Source organism: Hetaerina americana, unplaced genomic scaffold (assembly GCF_022747635.1).
Source record: "Hetaerina americana unplaced genomic scaffold, ioHetAmer1.1.p SCAF_51, whole genome shotgun sequence".
NCBI classification, from domain to species: domain Eukaryota; kingdom Metazoa; phylum Arthropoda; class Insecta; order Odonata; family Calopterygidae; genus Hetaerina; species Hetaerina americana.
In genome coordinates, this window is record NW_027287107.1 from 334,804 (window position 1) to 358,673 (window position 23,870).

General features: G+C 34.4%; 1 protein-coding gene across 1 annotated transcript in view; it reads left to right on the top strand.

Annotated features, from left to right (window-relative positions):
* Positions 1-331: 331 nt before the first annotated feature.
* Positions 332-23,870, top strand: part of AGBE (1,4-alpha-glucan-branching enzyme) — a 34,575-nt gene continuing 11,036 nt past the window's right edge. Inside the window, exons 1-9 of the mRNA XM_071593112.1 lie at positions 332-584; positions 860-1,029; positions 3,264-3,379; positions 6,413-6,541; positions 9,462-9,606; positions 11,501-11,591; positions 14,250-14,459; positions 15,169-15,240; positions 18,467-18,638. Of these exons, the coding sequence (XP_071449213.1) occupies positions 472-584; positions 860-1,029; positions 3,264-3,379; positions 6,413-6,541; positions 9,462-9,606; positions 11,501-11,591; positions 14,250-14,459; positions 15,169-15,240; positions 18,467-18,638 (1,218 nt within the window). The 5' untranslated portion in view covers positions 332-471. The remainder of the gene's footprint in view (positions 585-859; positions 1,030-3,263; positions 3,380-6,412; positions 6,542-9,461; positions 9,607-11,500; positions 11,592-14,249; positions 14,460-15,168; positions 15,241-18,466; positions 18,639-23,870) is intronic.

Sequence of the window (23,870 nt, forward strand, 5' to 3'; positions counted from 1 at the left end):
TGTGATTACTCTAACTTGTCTGCATGCAATTAACGAAATTGTCCACTGCGACGGGAAATTAAAATGTTGGCTAATAGTGCGAGGGAGACAGTTCTGATTTTTCTCAATGGCGTTGCGAACTCCTCTGTTGTCGTGGGCCAAATTCATGCAACGGTAAATATATAGCACAATATACTATGAGAAAAACTGCGCAAGCTGCTCAAATAAAATTTGCTTTTAAGTGAGCAAAGAAAGCAAAGGTCACATGGTTGATTAAAACTCGATAAACGATAAAACTTATTTTGCATGTGGAGCATTTCATAACTGAACACCGAGGCGCTGTATAAGAGATACACTTTTTTAGAATCCATCTACCATAGAATGTCCGATCTCAAATTACATGCGGCGCAAGTAGCGTGCAAATGACTTTCAAACCAAGGGCATCTCCTTAAAGCGTGAAAACTTAAAAGAAGTTCACCACATTTATCAAAAATGGGGGGAAAATATTCTTCGATGGACCCAATGGACGTCAATGTCCCGGATATTAAATCGATGCTGGAGCGAGATTCATATCTTAAACCGTACGAGAAGGAAATTCGTCGCCGGTACGTGCTATTAAATTAAAGTAATGAAAATTTAAATTGTCTTGAGGTCAGAGTGCTTTTGCCGTCATCGACAGGCTTCAAAGGAAAAACTTAAATATTAGGTTATGAAATTTAGTGGGCTGCATTTTTCAGAAGTGGTGACAGTTTAGTACACGTAGCAGAAGAAATACCCTAGAATTTATTCGTGGAATCATTAATATTATATAAATTAGCATTGATGGCTCATAATTATTTTACCTTTGCTTTCATTTTTATTTCAATTTTCTATGCGCCAGGTACGCCTGCTACAGAGATTATGTCGACAAAGTTGCGGAGCAAGATGGGGGTTTAGAAAATTTTACTCAGGGTTATAAGTATTTTGGATTTCATGTCAATGATGACAACTCAATTACGTCTCGGGAATGGGCTCCCGGCGCAGAGCAGCTATATCTGACAGGAGATTTCAGTGAGTATACGTTGTTTTACCGTTGATTTTTTTAAGGTATCTACTCTGTATTATCATCGAACAACACGTATGTAATGGGCTAACCAGTGTCGGACGCAACTAAGCAAACAAACGAAGAGGCACCAGCCTATGTTTCGAGTTAAAATTCTGCATGCGTAATAATTCAAAATGAAAATACAAAAGTATGCATTCAGACAAGAAAATCATGCTTTCGCACTTTCATTTCATCAAACCTATTAACGAACATGTCGAAGACAACAGTCATTTAAAGAGACGAACACCCCTCCCACTCAATGAATAGCTGTATTAAGGGGCGAATTCTTCAAAAAAACTTGAATAGTTGTATCATCCATCCATGCGCTATTCATAATTTTCCTGTAACTGCTGAAGCAAGGGGTTTATATGCTAATCAAAGTACAGAAAATATTTTTTGATCCGCCAATTATTCAGGCGTGCAAAAATAACAATAATGACAATGTGAAGAAAGTTGGGCTGATGTATACAGTCATAGTTTTTTCATAATTATTGGTAAATGAGTGCCTTATTCTGGTCAAAAAATGTTATGTAATCTTCACCTTTGACTGACCTTAGTTCAAAAACTTTATTCGCCCAGACATGGGTGAGTAACTCTCAAAGGTGTGGGAACTGAAGTTCCTCCCCGTCAACAGATAGGCCTTTATAAATGGGCACTCACATGTGCATATTATTATGCTTTTCATTTTCATGGCAGTTACCAATGTAGTGTAGACTTTGGATGTAGGGTAAATAGCTAGGGATGAAGTGGAATAATGGTAATTTTTCACTGCTCCAAGTAATGAGCATTTTGGAGTAAGATATTTCATGATGAAGAGATTGTTACTCTAAAAGCCATCCTAAAAATTAATTCTGTTTCTGGAAGTAGGTATATCTATGTAAAATTTTAATTAATCAATGCTAATTATAAACGCAATGATTAGTGTTACTCTGAGCCAATTATTTGACATGAAAATCAAAAAACCTTGTGCATATACTGAATGCTGTTGTTAATTTATATTGTAATAATTTGTACCATTTTGGTAATATTTGAGAAATTTGTACCTAATACTCATCAAAACCACTGTAATGGCTGAAAATTATAAACAAGAAGTTCCTGCTCATTAGTCAGAATGTGAAATTCTCGTGTATGCATCATGCCAACCTTCTCTTCAAAAATAGATTGCTACGATACAGATCTATGAAATGTATTCAACTAATGCCATATCTGTTTAATAGTCTACCTTGTATTTCAAAGTTACTTTTGATTTTTTTGCTATTCTTTCCATTTGCATAGCATAAAAATGTGATGCATTACAGTTTTAGTTACATCGCCTATATGCCTCTCACACATTATGCGAAAAGTATTGAAAAAAAGTACCATGTGACATTGGTAATACATTATTTTGAATATTACAAATTGTATTAGAGACCATTGATTTCATGATGAATGTTTCACTGCTCTAGCATTCAAAGTAATTGTACCTAGAAGGAGGAATCCCACCTTGTTTATCATTTCAGTTTGTATTATTCTTTTGAACAAATTGGTGATAACAATTGCATTTTGAAGCTAGCAAAAAGGAAATTTTTTAAGAATCTGACCAAAGAATGCAATATAAAAAGAGGAAAAAGATTTATCTCTCTCATTCACAAAACTGAATGCAGAAATATGTTGATTGCAATTATTTTTTGATGTTCCAAAGCGCCTGCACAGAATATATTTTTCGTCTCTCTCATACTTGGCATTAGAATTTAACAAGTGTTTTTTCCATTATAATACTTTGATTCCTATAATCTCATCTAAGTTGTTTACAGCAAAAACACAGTCCAAGCCGGACTAAGAAATAACAATGAAAGAAAGAATGATGGCTATCTCATTATTGTTAGTTTTGTAATGAGTTAATCCTTTCATTGGAAACTTGGGAAAGATAAATGTTCCTCCATAATGTATAGGTAATGTGTTCATCAATGACATTGCTATCTTGTTTTCATATAGCATATTTTACTCATAGTTAATTTTTTTAAATAAGTCATGGATGTTTTAGTTACCAGATCTTACCTTTGGCAAAGCAACCTAATAATTACATAGATTATTAACAAGAATGTAATAAATAATTGCCTTCATTTTGGCATTCTTAATTGTATATTTATGAAAAATTATCACTCATGAAATACATACTTAAAGTATGGGGAGTGTTCATTGTATTCTTTCCCTTCTACAGATGGTTGGAATCGTGAAAGTCATCCATACAATAAACTCGAATTTGGAAAGTGGGAAGTTAATATCCCTGCCCGTGAGGATGGATCCTGCCCAATCAATCATCTTTCTCAAATAAAGGTAACTCAAAACATATTGGCCATCCGAATGAGCTCATAATGAATTTCAAGTATACTCTATACTCATTACTAGGTGATAATGTGTTCTGTAAATCATTTTTAAGGCTTGATTTTGAATGTTCAATATTGCAAGTGTTGAATGTGGATGTGTCAATAGGTGGCTGCATGATTAAAGCATAACTGTGTGTGGCTAAGAGGACTTTTATTACTGTGTAGCTCAGGCCAATTACATTTACATTGTAGACCGGAGAAATTGGAACAAATGTTTTCACTTCAAGGTACCCCTAGATTCTAAACTTGAGGCATCACAATGGATGGTAGGCGGTGAATAGTAGTTGTGAGCTTCCTCCCTTAATCTTTCATTGCTATAGCATTGCACACATCATATTTGTGTCGTTTTGCCCCTGCAATGTAGAGCAGTAAGTTTGTCTCTATGGTAATTAATTAGTAAGGTTGGTTTTTATGAGTGAGGGTAGTGCTCACCCTGAATTATGCCCTAAGGTAAGTTAAATTCATACATTCAAAGTAGTGGTGGGGGTAGAATTTCTTTCCTTGTATTAACAGTTGATGTCCAACATAGTGTTGGTGTTAGCAAATTGTACTTCATGGGTTTTAGATAGAGTTGGAACTGAAGATTCTCCAGTTAACTAACTGGCTAGCTGAACTCTCTGCCCACTAGGCTCCCATGTCAATCTAGTAAATAATAACTAAATCAAATTCATTTAATTAAAAAAAAGTTTCTTTCATTGCTGTATTTCCTGTACAAGGGTTTAAGTAAAAGAACATCCTAGTTCTTAATGTATAATAGGTTGGTTTTTAACTTAAAGGGTAGAACTTTGTAAGCTTTTGATTTTAAGTTCATACCAACCACAATAACATTCATGCCCCTCTAAATTTTCACTGATCTCATAAATATCAGGTATGCTTTGATATCTTTTGTTAATAGAGCTGTTTAAAAGCACCAGAAATCCTTGGTAAAATGCCTCAGAGAGGAGAGTAAAAAGGGAAATTGAAGGCAATGAATAATGAAGAAATTTGACCACATCTTCTGGCTTCTTCTTTGGGATTATATTAATGAAAATTCTCATATAGTTTTGGTTTACATCATTTTGACTTATGCATTTCATGTAAATTGAGCCTGGAATGATTCAAGAGCGAGAATACATAGGGAAACTTTATCTATTGTACAAATGACTATTAAGCTTGGACATAGAAAGAGAATAACAGGATGGTGCCTTAAGGCACACTTGATTGGAAAATAGAAGGGGTATTAATAGAATTGAAATAAGGCCATGGGGCTAGATAAAATTTCTGCAGAACTACTTAAGGGTTTTGGAAAACGTGAAAAGAAGAGGCAAAGGGACAACAGAAGCAGTGAGTCGGGTGCCTGGTTGATTTTAAGCCAGTTTTGAAAGGCCCATGCCCGACTCGATTGTGGTGGCTCAGGTGGTGGACAATTCATAAAATCAGTTGGGTTTGCATATGATCAAGCTTTAGTTTCTCAGTCAGCCAAGGGGTTGCAAACTCTGCTGAATGCATTGGAAAGTCAGTGCAATAGGTATGGGGTGGGAATAAAAGTAAACAAACAAAGGTTATGAGGTTTTGGAGAAAGAGGTAGACTGTGTTAAATATTAAAATAGGAAGGGGAAAACTGGAGGAAGTGGAGCAGTTTCTGAAGGTCTGAAAAGTTCTCAGCCTCGCTCATAGACGACTTCTCTATTTGCATGATTTTTCTCTCTCATATTGTCACAACTGTGAGTAGACACCATGTGAAATTGCATGCCATTCCATGAGAAGTTGTTTGAATTAGTTGTGGTGCATGCGTTGTTAGAAATAAAAAAAATTGAGTATTGTGCTGAGATGAAATTCTTTGTAAAAGAAGGTAGGCATTAAGCCAACCAGAATAAATTCTAGGAAATGGGTATGACAGCACTTCTCTTTCAATTTCCTCTGTGAAGTAACAGGCAGCTGAGTTCAATTTTGGCCATAAAAGCCTTCAAAATGATCCAGGTGAAGAACATCCACAAAATGCAACCACACCAGAAATTATCAGAAAAGTGCACAAAATGGTTTTGGAAGATTACCATATGAAGGTTGGTGAAATTGATAATGCTGTATGGATATCAAAAGATTGTATTAGTTACATTTTGCACAAGAAATTTCACATGACAAAGCTTTGTGCTAGCTGGACCTGCGGCACTCAAATGCTTACTGTGGATCAAAAACGCATTCACACGACTCATTCTAAACATTACTTGGGTGCTTTTGAATAACAAGAGTTATTTTCTATGTCAATATGTGGCAATGGATGAAACATGGGCACACCAGAGTCAAAAGAATAATCCATTCAGTGTGTAGAGGTTGGTTTTTCATCTCTGAAGAAGGCAACGATGGTGCCATAGACCGGAAAGGTCATGGGGTTAGGTTTTTGGGATGTGAAAGAAATTCTGTTGAATGACTATCTTGTAGAAGACAAAACAATAAATGGGGAGTACTATTCAAACCATCTCATGAAACTGGGAGAAACAGTTCTTGAAAGCAGACCTGGCTTGCAGAGGAAAAAAACTATTTTCCATTAGGACAATGCACCTGCCCAAAAAAGTGTCTTGATGATGGGAAAATTGAAAGATTTGCTCTATGAAGGGTTGGAATATCCTCCCTAATCCCTGGATTTGGCTCCCTCGGACCTACACCTCTTCTGAAAACTTGAAAGTGTTTTTGCTGGGCAATGTTTTTGATCCAATAAAGAAGTGATTTCAGCTGTAGATAAGTATATTGCTGCACTTCTGGAAAGAACACCACCAAGATGGAATAATGGCATTGGAACACCATTAGATGAAATGTATTAATAGTAAAGGCGATTATGTTGAAAAATAAAACTCTTTTGAAAATATAAATTGTCATTTTCATCATCAGGCTGAGAACTTTTCAGTTCACCCTCATACCTACCTAATAGACTACTGGAAAAAGTGTTGTCCTATTTGTTTGACCCACAAATTAAAATGGGAAGTAATTGGCTGTTTTTATTTTTCAGATTGTTGTTAAACAAAAAAATGGACCCCTTCTGGACAGGCTGTCTCCTTGGGCTCAGTATGTTGTTCCACCTCCAAAAAATGAAGGTGTCACTTATCGTCAGTTAATGTGGAATCCTCCTGCTGAGCAGGTAGGATATCTAATTCTTTAATGTTTCAATTTTTACTTGTTTAACTTAGTGGATATGAACTTCAGCATAAATCTGACATAGGTACAAATTAAGGTTAATTTCATGCCCACAAATCTGAAAATTGAAATTAAAATTTAAGCACGGTGAAATACACACATATCATTATTGATGAATATAAATAGTACATTGCTACAACAAAAGCATTTCCCTGGCCATGTTTTCATTTTCAGCTCCACATACTTCCTTCATTCATTTATGGCATCCTAAATATCCATTCTTTCCTATTTTACCAACATTTTACCTTTCGGCAGAGACAACTTGTAAGTTGCTCCATCAACTTTTTCTACTTCCTTATTATTGATTTCATTTCTGCTTCTGATACTTTCTCCATCTCTCTCCAAGTTCACATATAATCTATTTTCACCTTCATCCCTCTACAAGAAATTTCTGAACTTTATAATGTTACACACTGTATCACAGTCATCTCTGATCTTTTCATCATATCTATACCATGTTCATTCAACTCCATAACAATTATGCATCTATTTGCATCGCACTTCAATTGGAAAATGGATTAAATTATCCCTCATCACTGCAAAATGTATAAGTTTCTCAGGGCAAATACCTACTTCTTATAGTTATGAGTTATCAATCTGAGGATTGGTTTGTCATAGCCCTCTGAGCTGTAATTTTATCTGACCTTCTCTTCATATATTTATAGTTCTTTGAACCAACATCTTCCATCATCTTCTAATTATAAATCATCCTCTATTATTCTTCACCTATAAACTTCCTTCACTTATGATCTTTGATGCATTGTTTTGCATGACCAGTGATAGACAAATAATTTTCTATTGCCCCTCTAAATATGTCCTGTTAATATTACTCTTCAGTTTGTGTTTTCCTTGGGCTTTCTTTTCAGAAATACAGTAATATAATTCATTAATTATTAACATACATTACAGTTGGTACAGTACAAAATACAAATAAAGCCCCTTGCTCTCTCTTCATTCATTTCATACAATGTGTCTGAGGGCAAGAAAAGTTTACTTTGACCCTTTATGTCTTCTTCATTGAAATTGGTCCTCATTAAAGGTGCTCTTCCACTTTCTCCTGCACTCTCTAGAAGATCTCAGCCCATGCCTTCAGTGCATGCTGTTAAGCTAATTGTTTGGGCATTTTGTAATTGGTCTGCTTTTTCTTTGGAAGAATTGGGGGATGTTGGCATCATTCTTTTTAAGTCCATCCATGTATCTATTTTTCATGCAAAAATCATATTAGTTTGTAGAAATGCATCACATTTTAATTTCTGAATATTTATCAGTCTTAAGGGTATTTCAGCAATTCCTGGTCTCTTGTTTTCCTCGTTTCACAAAAAAGTGACCATTTGAATGAAACAAGGTTAAGTGCAGGATTGATTGAAGTACGAAAAAAAAATCAGAAATATCTGATATGAAGTATTTAAATAAACTGTAAAATTCCTTTTACCATCATAGGGGCAAAGTAGTGGGAATTAGTGGTGACACGCCTGTGATGTGGCTATGGTATGTGCTGAATTTTTTGTTTGAATGAAACCATTTTCCAAAAGTTTTATATGGGAAAACAAATAGCATAGATACTCTCATGACCATTTTTGACGTACAGTGCTTTGGAAGTGCAAGCTAAGTATTGAATTTCCAACAACTATAAAAATAGTTATTAGGTAAGCATGTAAATATATAATTCATATTTCATGTTAGTTAATATTGTAATTTCATTTTTTAGCTCCTTCAAAATTGGAGTAATGCTTAAAGTGCAGGAATTGTATGCCATGCATAGTCTTCCATATTTTTGCTGTCATGAATTATGTGAATTTTTAATGTTTTAGGGTGTAGGACATTGTGATAATACAGACATTTTAAGGGGATTAAGACAATTTAGTAAATGGTGAAAAAATTTATATTTGAGGTGATAAATGTGAATACTGTATAACTCCTCCTTAACTTCTATGTAGTTGAATGAAATCAAGTTTATAGGCATTCATATTATGTGTAGTATATTTACAATTTTTATATTTATGCATGCATGCAAAAAACTTGTATTTACTCAGTATTATATTGCATCAATAATGAAATATTTTGCTATTATATTTCTGCTACCAACATGTTAAATGTGGTATAACACAATCATGCTACTAATAACCATATATATTACTGTTAAGATAGGTAACTTGAGTGTGAAAGTTAACATGTTCTTAGCATATTGGACATGGCAGACAGGCTGTACATCAAGTCATCCCAAGCCTCATAATATAATGCTCATTAAAACCTAACACTGAGGATATATCTAATCGAAAAAAGCCAAAAGCAATCATATTCGCCAACCCCGGTGGCAGCGGGGTAATGTCCTCACCTGCCTACCCAGAGGTCGCGGGCTCGATTCCCACCTAGGTGATTTTTCCTCCAGCTAGGGCTTGGGTGTATGTAATTGTCTATTTGTTATATCATTCTTCAAACTCTGATGTAAAGGCCGAAATGCTATTTTGGGGCCAATACAAAATAAATAAATATGACATGTTATGTCATTCAAGGTCAATTTTAACTTGATATAAAGACATTAACTTAATCATTTTCTACATTAAAGTGCATTAATACCTACTCTATGATTTGAGTGCATGAAGGAAGTGATTTTGAATTTTATCTTTCTTTATAAGCCTATGTGGAGAAATTTTTAATGTGAAAGCTGTGCTTATAATTATTTTTTCCTTTAGTTAATCACTAAATAAAGTATTTATTAGAAAATAAGTGTTTTGGTCCAACAAGTGGCAGAGTGTAGTTACTAATTTAAGTATCTAGAATGTTGCTTATTCTTTGCTAGTTTTATGTTTGATTGATAATATTATCTCTCTTCTCCTGCAGCTAATAGATTTTATTTTTTATAGAAATATCACTTTAAGCATGAAAAACTCAAGAAACCACAAAGCTTCCGGATTTATGAGTGCCATGTGGGGATTGGTACTCCGGAAGCCAAGATTGGATCTTACAAAGAATTCATTCAAAATGTTATCCCAAGGATAGCTCGGCAAGGTGAGAATTGTTGTAGAAAAAGAATTATTAGTATGTTCTACCTCTTGTAACTTGTACATGTATTTCCATTTGCTTTTTCAATTTCCATATGCTAAACCTTAATTCAAGGACCAGCGTGGATGCCTTGAATAATGATAATTGGTAATTACCTTCATATTGTTATTTTGTGAACCATCTTGTTTTGTAGATAACATTGCAAATGATTTGAATTACTTCCAATGTTTCTGTCCAAAGAAGAAAAAATGTCACTAGCAAGCATCTTAATTAATGACACAGTTGCAAGTTAAATCATGTTCAGTGTGCCTACCGATCCTTCTAATGTTGAAAAATGGTTTTCTTCACAAACAAAAAAAAGTCATGCTATAGGGAGGATGAGGAATGGACATTGATTTTTGTGTGATAATCATAATTTTATGGTGGGTTTTGCAGAATCCCCCACATACGTCTCCTGTACCCTGATGTAAAACTTGAGTCAAATCAATAAAACTTGAACCAAATACACATAATAGATTAAGCAAGCAGTGTTTCAAAATTAAATTTTTGCCCAATAAGTTATATAAATGAAAAATTTACGTCTTTATTAAAGAAGTCTTTGTAGCTAAGGTTAGCATTTTTTTTTTGACATCTTTGTGCTCTGCACCTAGAATTTTGTTTATCCCCATTGTGTTACCAATTGGTTGGTATTTTTTGTAAAAGTTAACTGTTAAGTCAACTGCAGCCGATTGCTCATCCTAGATTAACTCATGACTGTTCTTACTGAATTGCGCCAATTTTATTTGTATTGTATCGTAATTGTAAGTTAAGTAATTTCATTGCAAGTTGCAATTGCTAAAGGCACACTTTAGGTGCAGACTAACAAAGAATAGGAACAATTTTTAACAACTTTGTTGAATGTTTTGCTAATGGTGTGTTAATGAAACTAAGTTAATTCAAGATAGCTCCACAAAGGTTTTTCCCATATTAGGTCACAAGTTGGAGTAGCATGGGGTGTATAGTATTACTGGGAAACCATGAAAAACTGTAAATAAACAAATAATTTGAAAGGGTTCAGGATATTGCCCTTCAAACAGGAGTTTGGGGAATAAGTGGGTGTTTGATACTCAGTAACTAATGTCCTATGATAATATCACTTAAACATGAAATTTTAAATCGTCTTTCAATTTCTCAATGCACCATTAAGTTTAATGGACTATATGATGTAATATGATAATACTGTTTACTCTGTGAAAAAGCATACCAATCATTAAAAGCTGGGAAACCCACTGAGAAAAAGACAAATTTTGCTGAGCTATTGTGTTGGCACTAAAATATTTTAAATTTTGTGAATAGTAGGTACAGGTTCTACTTACATATCGCCTTAATAGGGATTGAGAGGTGGTTTTTAAGTTGAAAAGTTACAATTAAACGAGCCCCAATGTCCAATGGTATATAAGAAAATTGGTTGCCTGTAGAATATACAACCCTGGGTCAGGTTTACTGGACTGAACTGACAGATGAAAGTTGTGTTATTTCACACCCAAAATTGGTTGATGTCACTCCAATTCCTTGACTGTGCATATAGCTTCTATTTATGATATATTTTCACCTATCAAGATTTAACCAGCGTTGACACAGAAAATATCAATATATTTATACTATAGATTGCTTGGATAAGTGCCATGTGCATTTTGAATGCCATGCCAGAATTACTGATAGGTATTGGGGCTAAAAAATTATTTTTCACGGGGAAGAAAAGTAAAACTGCTTTTTATCTTGATGGGCATTTGCAATTCAATACATATCAGTATTTTTAGAAATTGTCTTTAGTGCACATGATAGCTACAATTTAATTGTTTTTTTTAGAAAACTGTTCTTTATATAATTGTTTAAGATTAATTTGAGACATTTTTTATAGGATATAATGCTATTCAATTGATGGCAATAATGGAACATGCATATTATGCAAGCTTTGGCTATCAGGTGACTAATTTTTTCGCTGTATCTAGGTGAGTAGCTTTGTTATTCTATAAAAATGCCAATAAATTTTAAAATACCTCAGAATAATCCTTTTTTGCTATTCATTTGGTCTATATTTTGTTCATGGTTAATCAGAACCTATGGGAGTTCATTTTAATAAATATTTTTATAAAATCATGGAATAATTGTACTCTTCCTGTTATATTATAGTTATGAAGGTAGTCTTAAAAGTTTCTGATGTAATAAACAAATGAAACATTTTTCCTCAAATTTATTTTAATTTTTCAACATAGTGTCCTTGTAAGCAATACATTTTTTCCAACAATGCTCTAGCTATATAAACGCTTCCAAATAGTAGTTGACATTTTTCTCTGCAAAATAGACGTTTACAAATGAAATAACCTCTTCTTCTGATGGAAGTGTCTGTCCTCCAAGTGAAAGATTTAGGATGGGAAACAGAAAAAAGTTGCTTGGGGCCTGATTTGATGAATACAGTGAGTGGTCAACCAACTAAAAGGGTAATATATGAATTTTAGCCATGGCGACTGTTAAAGCGTGAAAATGCCCACTGTTCTAATGGAAAGACACTTCCCTCTTTATCATATGCAGTCTTTTTTTACAATTCACAGCTTAATAGGTTTTTTCTGATAGTTTGTTGTGCTTTTACTTTGCTTCTCCCACAAGACGGCATACTTTTGAGCCACACTTTGTAGATGTTTCGTCCTGCAAATATCTTCATTACTTGAAAATGAATCCCAGGTTTCAAGTACTGGGGATTTTGTTCCTGGAATTTGAAGGAGAATTACCTTCCAGGATTGGGATTGAATCTTGGGATTGAAAAACTGTGGAAAATCCTAAGATTGCAGCTTCAGGCTCTGTTAGTGCTAATGAAGCAGTTTTAGGCATATCATGGTACTTTTCCAATGGAATCTTGCCTTGTTGTTGTCCCTTTCTGATTGCTTTGTCAACCTTCCATTTGCATTACCTGCTAATTAGTATGAAAACTATCAGTTGCTCTCCTCTAGGACTTGGGATGGCTTAAGTTGCTTCAAAATGATCTTATAATCTCTTAGAATTGTTGGTGTAGCCTTCATGACCTTGGATCTTGCAATTTAGTTCTAGTCATCTTTTGAAGAGTGGCAATGGTAAGTTGTGCCATTAAAATTTGCCAAAATTGGAACATGCACTAAATGTTTAGGAAGGAGTAGGATAGAAATTACCTTGAATCAATGGTTAAATAATATTATATTCAGGAATAAACAGATTTATAATATCACCAAGAAAAGTGAGAATGTAACTGAGAATGAAAAATCTATAGTGAGAAGAACAATGTACTGATATTTACATGTTTGTCAATGAATGGTTTGTAGCTACATTATTAAAAGGTCTTTGAATCATTGGAAAGTTTTTGAAAGAGAAAGCAGAAGGTGTGGCAGAAGAGTTTGATGGGTCAGGTTTTTGCTGGAAGCAGTTGATGGATGGAATATGTTATGTTCCATGCCATATGGGGTGAAAGAAGTGAAATGGTCTTTTCTTTTCAATGAATTATAATGTTTTTATTGCATGAAAATGTTACTGCCTAGTACCATTTATGCATCATTATTCTGTGGCCAAATGTTGTGTGTGTTTGTGAAATCTATCTTTTTACTTTCAATTTTTTTAAGTATGCTATATGCCTAGGGCTAATGCTCATTACTTTGGGACCCATTATGGAATATTTCAAAGACCTTTGAAGGGTAGAAAACAATAAATTGATGCCTAGCAAAAGGACTTCAGAAAGCTCCAAGGGTGCTTCTTAACAAGATCAGCAATAATCATTTTCAACCACGAATAATGTTCTTGTTAATAGCGTTGCTTTGCAATTACTTTTTGTCTATCCATATGAGAAGAAACCTTTCAACATCATTATTTAACTGTTGTGTAGATATTCTTGTCACTTGCTTTGAAGAATCTATAGAATTAATTCTGTCCTTGTTCTTGAGGATAGTGCAAATCATTGATTATGACTGGTTGTATGTGCATGTCAGATCAACCATGCTGACTCCTCGTTCTCACTTTTCAATGATTTTGCTTTTTAATTCTATGATTATTTTTATTTTCTTATGCCAATTTTCTTGCATCTCTTTCTTAGGGGAAAGTTTGAAAACTATTGACAAAATATTATTAAAGTTAGCACAAAAAAATCACAAGTAATATGTCAACATATGCAAATGTCTGAACACAAGTTTGGAAAAATGTGTGATCATTAGCATTACTAAGATGCTTGCTGAACGAGTGCTATGCACAAAGTGAAGCAGCATGGGTGCAATCATTCCCTCTCCTCATCACTGAATATTTGAAAAGTCACTCATTAACTGACCCATTTTAAGTAATTCACATTAAGAGCAAAAATATTTTTGCTCTTAATGTGAATTACTCAATTTGTGAGGTGCTTGTTGGAGTGAGTGAGGTTCTACTTTAACCCCTTTGCCTTGTAGCCTATTATAAAAAAAGAGTACTACGTACTTTCTACCGCATCAGGGTGAACTTGTACTGGCTTACAGAGCTTTGGTACATTTCTGTGGATATTGTTTATCATTGTTGTATGGTTACATTATTATTGTTTAGTTAAACGATTGTTGCAATTTTATTCTTTTTGACTAGACATTGGACTGGGCATAGTTATAAGCTAAGTATTATTCTTTCAGTCGTTATGGAAATCCTGAAGAACTAAAGGAATTGATTGATGCAGCTCATTCTCAGGGATTGTATGTACTACTTGATATTGTTCATTCCCATGCCTCCAAAAATGTTCTTGATGGACTTAATCAGTTTGATGGCACTGACTCCTGTTACTTCCATACCGGACCAAGGGGAGAGCATCCCTTGTGGGACAGTCGTTTATTTAATTATTCAGAGTAAGTATGCATGCATTGAGGGAGAATCTGGTGTATATTTATAATATACGTACCCACTAGTCAAGTTGAAATATGCTTGTTGGAAGGACTGTTATTTTTTATCCAAGCTTAACTTCTTCCAACACTATCTTGCAATAACTATGAAATATGATTAATTGGTGATGAGGACCTAAGGAATCTGGTGGCATTGTGGAAAAATTCAAAAAATATCCATTCAAACATGCCATGTGCGCAGGACTTCATTTGGTATGCTTTTGATTGGGATGTAATTGGAGTCTCATCACCTTATGATAAGAATTAATCAAAACTAGATTGCATCTACCAATTCCAATTTTGTTTGATAAAATAATTGAAATTTGAATGAATGAAATTAAAAGTTAGTGCCTCATCATAGAAATCATATTAAAAATGGAGTCTCATCACATTATTGACAGAATTAATCAAAATTAGATAGTAACTGCTGATTCCAAAATCCTTTTTGGTCAATTAAATAATTAATTCTTGGGCGAATCAAATATATAGGTGCCAAATTGGTAGCCCTTGATTACTTTAAACCTTCCATAATTTTATTTTTTCTCTTTTTATTTAAATTTATTATAATTTTTTTTGGTGATGTAACAATATCATAATTGATATGATAAAGAGATAATTCAACTAAGTATGCATTTCATTTTGGATTTTGTGTTTACAGAATTTTGTTTATTTTTAGGTACGAAGTTCTGAGATTTCTCCTATCAAATCTTCGCTGGTATGCTGATGTTTATCAATTTGATGGATTTAGGTAATCACCTTAGTGCACGTTTTAATTTTATTTATGAACTTTTGCCAGAATTATAATGTGATTCTCATTTTTAAAATGGGCCATAGTGTGTTGACTAGTACAGATCGTACAGATGATTGTGATAATACTCATTTTTCCCAAGAACTCAATCCAATTCGCAATTTAATTTTGGACCATTGTTTTTATCAAAAGAATAATGTGACTTTTGGATTTTGAGAGTTGGTAATCAATTGAAATAAGAATGATAAATCAGAATATTGTTAATGGATTTTGTTGAGAGTCTGGTGAAAATCATTATTTTTCACACTGGATACTGATATTATTTGTTTTTGAGTTTTCTTATTTTTCTTTCTCACTTGATTGATATTTTTGTCTGTACAGTTAAAATGGTACTAGTCCTCCAATCTATACAGCATTAAAAATCGTCACTTTAGGTATCATGGCTAGGATGCTGTGTGTGTGGATGGCAGATAAATCTATCTATCTATCAGGTATCATTTGTTGCTCCCAGTAAATTTCACCTAGAGCCTACCTTCATTTGATTAAGTGGTATTATCTTGTGTACACCCCAGATGCCCCTTTTTTATTCTTTAATTTTGGGTACAAATGAAAGGATTACATATTCAAATATGGTGCTAAAATAGTGGGGTGAATAAAAGACTCCTACTTGTATGCATGGAACTCAAAACTTGCATACAATGGATCCATCAAGGGTGACTGTAATCATCAATCGATTTAATTTCAAGTGCTGAAAGAGATGCGAGGTGAATTCTTGTATTTTTTTATCAGTGATCTAAACATCATAAATATTCTACATGGTGCATAGTTATATAGAGTTCTCTTTTTTTGTTATATTTGGTTTAATGTTAAGAGATAACTTCTTGTTCATAACTTCTCTCCTTCATGTTCTTACAACATATTTTATTGGTTTGCTAATTGTACTTTGATTTTTTTCAACAATTTCAATGGCTTTTGTTTCTTGTGCTACACAAAGATCACCTAGTTAATGTTACCTCCACTAATGCAGTACAAGCATGAGCAAGCATGCAGTATAAGCATGTAAGCAAGTGAGAACTATTATGTTTAGTAATTTGCATTACTCTGGAGGTATGACTTTAAAACTTATAATCTAAAGATTCAAAGAAATTGGATTGGCTGTACCATAAGACTAAGTTTGAATTGTCTTAAAAGTTGTTTGACATATTTTGAGAGAAATTAAATTTGTAAATTTAAGGATGTCTCCTCTCCAGAGTATCTCCTTCCCTTATCTCCTTCACTTCAGGGCTTTAGCAATGCAAAAATTTAAGCACATCTTGTATTTCTTATGAAAATGCATGATTATTTCACTCGTCCAAAAAAAAGGCTGGGCATTGTGGAACCACTATGTGACTGTATCTTCATAAAAGTTCAATTGTTTGGAGCACCATGTGAATAGTTTCAGGTGGAACTAAAGTTTATTTAGTTTTTGTCCTTGTTTTCTTATATAATTACTGAGTTATGAAAAAAGTCTTTTCTGCACTTGTAGTAAATTGAATTACTTTTACTTTAATATAAATGCGTAGTATTTCTGCCTCATCCCATTTAAGAATACAAATGGAAGAAACAAGAGGATTTCACTCAACAGATACGCCGGGAAAGCAAAACATCTTTCATAACCCAAAAATGTTAACAGATAAATTGTTTGTGGTGAATTGTGCTCTGTTAACTATGTATAATCTTCATTGTAATCATTAATTAATTATTTTCTCCTCCATCTTATTTTCTTTGTAGAAGACCGTTGTATCTTTGGTGAAAAAGTACCTTGTTGGAGATATGAATATGAGAGGATAATAGTTTCGTATTATACTTACCTTTAAGTTAACTCAACTGTTAACATCCTAATTCAAAGTTTCTTCATATTAGCTCATACTTGCCTCATATTTAAACAATCATTTCCTCGTATGTACCTCACAGTACAATTCCAGTACATTTTGTCTACTTTATTTTTGTGTCAAGTTATTCTTTCTCTACATTTTTTAATTTGCGAATCAAGTATCAGTCTTGCTTAGTATGTGAATCAAGTCTTATGTATCAGAAGTGTTATAGCCAGTATTATTACCAGCCTTATACAATTATGACTTGAAAGACAATGCTATTATGGTGCGAGATCATCCCAGCCGACCATAATTGGCTGTAACCACTCCTCTCCCTTGGACAATTTTCAGTAGCTGGCTCCTACCAATGAAATACTTCCTTAAAAAATGATAGACTAGAAAGACTACTTCAAATCTCTATTGGGTTTTCTCTTTATACCTAATCCTCATGCCTGTTAATATATTTTCCCTGAAAGTTTTCAAAAGCCCATCAGACACCAGTGTTTCATAGTGAAACATTTTGGCAAATTGAAGGAATTGAAGGCATTTTTGGCCTCCTGCAAAGGTCCTTGCTTAGAAATGTCTGGTGATAGTCTTGGAAAAGGAAAATAAATATGGCTTGAGCAACAGGATTTACATTTCAGCAAAAAAATGAGTGATGGCAATGAGTAAATCCAGTTGCTAACCTATCTAAGTGGTTAGCTTTGATAACTGCTGGGTGGGAGTTTTTTGAAAAAACAGAGATGCTTGGATCATAGTTGAGAATATTAAGTTATGAGGGATAATGTTGGGGTGTGAGGGAATAGGCCAGATTAATGAAAAATCAATAGAAGGGAGACAATTTGGATTCCTTCTTATTAAAACTGAGTAGATTTAATGTAAGATGCTGGGCCCAAAAGCGTTTTCCCATTCTTTCCTGTGCTTGATGGCTAATAAGGTGTATTGTTATTTGTTACTTAGTTGTCATCCTACGTCATTCAATGGGAAATTCCGTGGGCAACATTTCCTGGTTTGGGTCAATCCCAGTTAGTCCTGTACTGCAAAAAAATCCAGGTTTTATGGGATCGGTGTTTATTTTTAATGCCAAAAATTGCTATGAGATTTCCAGAAAGCAGGAGTTTTGTGATTTTCCTTCTGAATGAGTACTGTTTCAAGGTATACTTCAAATCTTGCTTTGAAATATGGTGGTACTCAGAAGATTTTGTTCTGAGTGAGTGTGTATGAGTGATTCATGTTTTGTTTTGTATAGAGCAATCATTAACCATCGTGACTTTTGGTTTTCCTCAAGAAGATCTTTTTGTAGATTATGTTTGGGTGAGAGTAAGCATGAGAAAAATTAACTACCTAATTTTATGTTGTTTCTTCATATTTAGGTTTGATGGTGTTACCTCTATGCTGTACCATTCTCGTGGCATTGGGCAAGGATTTAGTGGCAACTATGATGAATACTTTGGACTGAATACAGATACAGAGGCTCTGGTTTACTTGATGTTAGCCAACTATATGCTTCATAAACTTTACCCAGAGTCTGTTACCATTGCTGAGGTAATTATTAATCTCATTTAGGCTCAAATTGAACAGTGACTTGAATAATGGTAACAAGGGAATTTTTGTATGTTATAAACGCACTTAAATTTTGTAAATTTCATTCTTATAGTATTTTTTGTCTCCATTTTTATTTGATTTCTGTAAAAATATTTGGAATGCCACCTGGGATGGTTATAGGGCAATTGCATCTTGCCAGGGTGGCCACATGGTTTGGAAAATGTGGGAAGTGGTAGGCCATGTATAGCTAATGTAAATAATTACGTTTCTAAATAGATTTCAAGCAATGGACTGGGCATGAATGTAATTTGACAATCTTCAAAGTAGAAAACAGTTCATTCAGAGTGAGTAGTAGTTGGTCAATAGTTTTGGAATTTCCCTTTGAATGCAACCAATTCTTAACTGTTGAGCTACAGTGTATGCCAGTTTTTGAACCAGTGTCTTGATCTGCTACATGCCATCAACCCTAGTAATTGGCATGAATTCAATTAGCTATGATATTAAAAAACATCATTTGTAGCCATTGATGTGATAAAAGTATGATAGAATGTACTTAGCCATTCTAATGTTCTTCACAAGGACCATAAAATATTTGTAAGTGATACATTACATAAAGGGGGAAAGACTTAAGCTATTAATTAATGATGGCTTTGGTAGTAAGTTCTCCTTTCCCTAATATGGTCGCAGTTCTAAGAGCTCTCTTGACATGCACATAGGCTGCTATAGAATATAAAAATCTGTTGCAGTCACTTGGTCCTTTAAATTCAGAACTGCATACTATATTGAGTTTGAATTGAATGTCTGGAAAAGTAAACAGCATGCTCAGATTTTGAGATAGGCATCCCTACATGAACTTAATTTTTTAAATTCAGTATAAGAAGGTTTTCAATGAATAGCAAGAGTTGTTTTTGGAGAGGAAAGAGAAATTGAATCATCCTTTGAACTCCTTGTCAGAAGAAATAATATAAACTTCATAATAAAAAAAACAAGAAATTTTGTAAAAAATCAGACCAAGAGAATGCCAGTAATTGCACTGTAATAAATTGCATGTGTTGCATGAAATATACGTTTTTCTGTAATTTAGCATTGTTATGCATGCAGTTTCTCAGATTATGCGGTCAAAACAATTTTCTGATTCATAGAATTTCTCTAATTATGACTCATCCAAAATTATCAAAAACTGATTTTCTCATACCTCAACATCCAGCTTTCGTTTTCTATTATATAAAGAAAGGAAAAAAAAACATGTACAGATGGTCCACATATTCATTAAAATAGAATAAAATAAATGCCTAGCTAAGTAAGTAACTAATATTCTGAAAAGTAGTGGATATGGAATTTACTTGATAAGTTTAAATAATATGCAATAATTACAACCAGTATCTCTGCTCTGGACTGATGTAATTGGGTGATTGGGAAGGTATGATTTTTCGGTAGATCTCAGGGAATATGGTATTTTTAGGGGCATGCTGAATAAATTTGTTTCAATGAGGTCAACATTTTAAACTAAAGAATCCTTAATCTTCCTTGGAAGTTGAACCAGTTGACCTGAGAATTGGTAAATTGGTCAATCATGGTAGAGAGGATGTGTTGAACATTTTTCATAATGCCAAAATTGTTATTGTTGTCATGCTTGAGAATATGTGTCTTTGTTAGCCTTTCAAATTTTGTTTTGCTTTTTCTTGTGTTTTTCCATGTTTAATGTTGTGACATTTTGTTATCTAAATGTATTTACTATAAAATGGCTCCTGTATGACTGCCAGAATGAATTTAAGTATGTGTTGTGACAGTATGCGTGAATGCTAGTTGTGCAAAACATAGAATGTATTATTGGCATTTATTATAATTAAACAGCATAAAATGAGAGGGATATAAGATAATCGATGTGTGTGACTCCTTCAGGAGACCATCAGAGTATATAACTGACAGAATAGCATATTGTGCCAGTACTCAATCGGGAGACTGCAAGGGCTATTTGGGCTTCAGTTGTACTATCAAAATGGAAATCTTCTCTCTGGTTCTGAATTGAAGGAAATCAACAGAAATTTTTATGAAAATGTTCGTGGACATACACATAAAGGTGCTGAGTTTGTTCCTGGACATCCTAAATGAGCTTATGACAAGTCATAAAAGTGATCTCCTTGATTGGTCATATATTCTTTAAACTAGCTTGTTAAATAAAGTTGGGATGAACCTCCTTAGCTCTACTCAAAGTAAAATTCATAAGTCTCTGGAGAATGTTTGGGACTCTCTTCCTTATGATCTCCAAATTAGTGTAATTCTTCGTTTCCTGTGAGAACCAAACCCTAACACCTAATGCCCAAGTCAATGTTGTCATGTTAAGTTATCTAGCATGTCTAGCTGCCTTTGTAGAGCCAATGGACTATACAATGCAACCTCCTTACTGATCACCTTGCACAGCAAATAATTTGCATGACGAGCAAAATGTTGGTCCTAAAAATGACTCATTCCACGAGTGACTTTTCACATACAAGTGGCAAGGAGAGGGAAATTTGTGGATTCATTGCAAGCCTGCCACTGGAGTTTGTCTCTGGCACTCGTCCCGCTAGCATCTTAGTGTCGCTAATAGTTTTTCGGGGTGGTGACAGACAGCTAAGGTTATTTGCACCCTCGGGGATGGATGAGAAAGGATGAAGGGTGGGGATAAACCCATCAGCATTAGCCTACTCTTAGCAAAAGGTGCCAAGGTGTCCACAGTTTAAACATCCTATCCCACGGACGGCGTACTCACTCCAAGTGCTCTCCACCAAGTACCTCAAGTAGGGATCAGAATACCACTAAAAAATATCTCCCATCTCCTGGATTTGAACCCGGTGCCTCTTGGTGGGATGTTAGTACATTAGCCACTACACCATCCCGATCCCCAAGTGTCACTAGTGATCACACATTTTTCCAAACTTGTGTTCAAACATATTATTAGTGATTTTTTGTGCTAAGTTCAATAATATTTTGTGCATAGTGTTAAAATTGACCCTGAATAAAAATCCGTAAGAAGAAAACCATAAGAGATAAACATAAAAAATAACAGTAGAAAGGAAAAGTAAAATCATTGAAAATTGGAACAAAGTGTGAGTGTGACTGATCTAGTACGCACATCAACAATCGGTTGAAATCAACAATTGACCTTTTCTTCAAGACCATGGACAAGACTAAGGTGATAGATGCTTCAAATAGAGTGACGAGAGTATCTACGCAACGATTATGTATTCTCAATGATGTTGATGGTTGCTTCTCCAAAGGATAGATGAAAAGCAATTGCAATGCAACACCATTAAAAGAAAAAATTTGTGAGAAGGGGAAAGTGATTTCCGCTGACCTAATTAATAGGATGTCAGGATCACCAAAGGCCGAACAAGTATTTAATGGGAGCTGTGCGTAGTTCAAGAAGCTTCTGAGAAGAACGTTATCCTTGTTGTTTTGAGGCATGGTTAAGCAGCAAGCTCTGAGTCAAAGGCAGTAGAGAACTTCATTGGTGACTGCTAAAACTCAATTCTGAAGGTTACCTACCAGAACATGTTTTTAATTTTAACAAGACTGTTCTTTTATCGATAGAAATGAGCTCTTACGGCTAGTAATATATAATAAATGTGAAACTCCAATAGCCGTAAACAGTTCACCTTTCTAAACAAGTAAAAATGAAATTAGTTGGCTAGCGCCACAAGTCAAGAAGGGGTAAAAGGTAAAAAAAAAAAACTTTCTTATCCTCTCCTTTTTTTTTTACCTTTTACCCCTTCTTGACTTGTGGCGCTAGCCAACTAATTTCATTTTTACTTGTTTAGAAAGGTAAACTGTTTACGGCTATTGGAGTTTCATATTTATTATAAAAAGACTTCTCTTCGGGAAGAAGATGCAGAAGCGAACCTATATTTGTGCACATAACAGTGAAAGAGAATGCATTAGCCGACCACAAAGCATTGAAAGGCTGTCTCAAGATTTATTTTGTGTAAATGAGGAGATGGAGTTCTAGGAAACAGCATCACAAGTTGTTCAAAATCACCTGAGAAGGAGCCGCACTGGTGGATGCTGTGATGTCACTGAAGGCTCTGCATCTCTGCCTGTTGTAACATCCCCCATATGCCAGGCTCTCGTCTCCATGCCCACAATGTTCAACACTCACACCACAACAATCCTAGTCACCTCCTCTCATCTCCTCAGACTCCTAAGAGCCAGAAGAGATTTAGTGGCATAGTTCAAACAAGATGAAGGAGTTTCTGGTTTACTACTTAGTTGAAACTGAGAAACACCTGCCACTTGCATTGTTCTACCTCAAACTTATTCTGGAGATGTTATAGCACTCTTTGACATTGCATTCCCTCCGATACAATCCATGGTCTTACTTGTACAATGTACCATTTTGATCTCTGACCTTAAGCTGTCACCCTCCAAAAAAGGGATCTTATGGTCTCGATTTCGCCCGAATAAAGAAGTTTATCCATCTCTTCAACTCATACCTGTGTTTAGAATTAACTCAGCTATTAATTGGGTTAATATTATTATAGGGATTTGTTACTGAGAGAAGAGTATGAATCTGCCGTTCTAATCTCTCAGCATCTTAACTTTCAAGGGCATTTCATTTTATCACTTGAAAGTGATGAAATTTCAACTTTCAACTTTTAGGAGTTAAGGGCTTTTTCTAAACATTATGGTTGTAAAATACATGATTAACTTAGTTATGATGATAATTATAAGCCAGTAGCTTAGGAACGGATCATCAAAAGAAATAGTGAAAAATGTATTGCGTTTGTCAGGGAAGTAGGGAAAAAGTCAGGAATTGGAGTACTGAATATTAGGGGAGGTGATCTTAATTAGGACCATATGGTAGAAGTTGATATTTTTTGTTAGCTGTAGGATTTACAGGGAACGGAGGAAAGAATTACAGGGAATGGAGGAAGGGTGGATAGAAGCCCAAAATTGGTATTCGCCTACTCTTAACAAAATGACCAAGGTGTGTTCAAGTTTGCATAGTATTTGATGGATGGATGATCTACTACACCAACTCTGATCTCCCGGGGATTAAAATGTTGCAAAGGGTGGTCAACCTGTTTATGTGCATAACTGCTAAGTTTCATGTGGTCCTTTGATGTGCTTGGTTTGTTTGTATTAGTTGTATGATTTCTTCATACTCTCTGTGTGGAGTTTCACTGCTGACCCTCTGATTTCTGTGAGAAGCCAAAGCTGATTCATTAGAATATCTTTTTAAAAATTAGTGTG